The sequence below is a fragment of the Charadrius vociferus genome, unplaced genomic scaffold, assembly GCF_000708025.1.
Source record: "Charadrius vociferus isolate BGI_N301 unplaced genomic scaffold, ASM70802v2 scaffold49, whole genome shotgun sequence".
NCBI lineage: Eukaryota > Metazoa > Chordata > Aves > Charadriiformes > Charadriidae > Charadrius > Charadrius vociferus.
The window spans coordinates 3795786-3796194 of record NW_009661375.1 but is presented as its reverse complement, the minus strand read 5'-3'; the positions used below and the strand labels follow the sequence as shown (position 1 = coordinate 3796194).

Here is a 409-nt window from a genome sequence, read left to right as displayed (position 1 = left end):
GCTGGCTACTGCTGGTTGGTGGACGCCGCCGGGCAGGAGATCGCCGGCACACGGACGGCGCCGGGCAGCACGCCGCCTCGCTGCGGGAACCCAGGTCAGTGCCACCCCCAGGGGACAAAGGGAGCAGGGGGTGGGGGGTGCCATCCCCTCCCCGCAGCACCCCAGCCCCATGGTACCCCTCCAGCATCCTCAGCATGGAGGGGTACCCCGCAAGGAGAGGGGGACCCGGGGGGCTCCGGCAAAGCCCCGAGTCCCCCAAACTTGCACATGGGGTCTGTCGCGGGGTGGGGGTGACTGTCACCCTCCCCACGCCAGAGCCCACGGAGCGGCCCCGCACCATGTGCGAGCGCTGGCGGCAGAGCTTGCTGGAGCACTACGGCGGCAGCCCCCCCCCCGACCCGGACGGGCC

At 73.3% G+C, this 409-nt stretch overlaps 1 protein-coding gene across 1 annotated transcript in view; it reads left to right on the top strand.

The window, feature by feature from the left end:
* The window catches only part of NID2 (nidogen 2 (osteonidogen)), a 13878-nt gene that overhangs the window by 8836 nt on the left and 4633 nt on the right, over positions 1 to 409 (top strand). Inside the window, exons 6-7 of the mRNA XM_009893944.1 lie at positions 1 to 94; positions 166 to 406. Of these exons, the coding sequence (XP_009892246.1) occupies positions 1 to 94; positions 166 to 406 (335 nt within the window). The remainder of the gene's footprint in view (positions 95 to 165; positions 407 to 409) is intronic.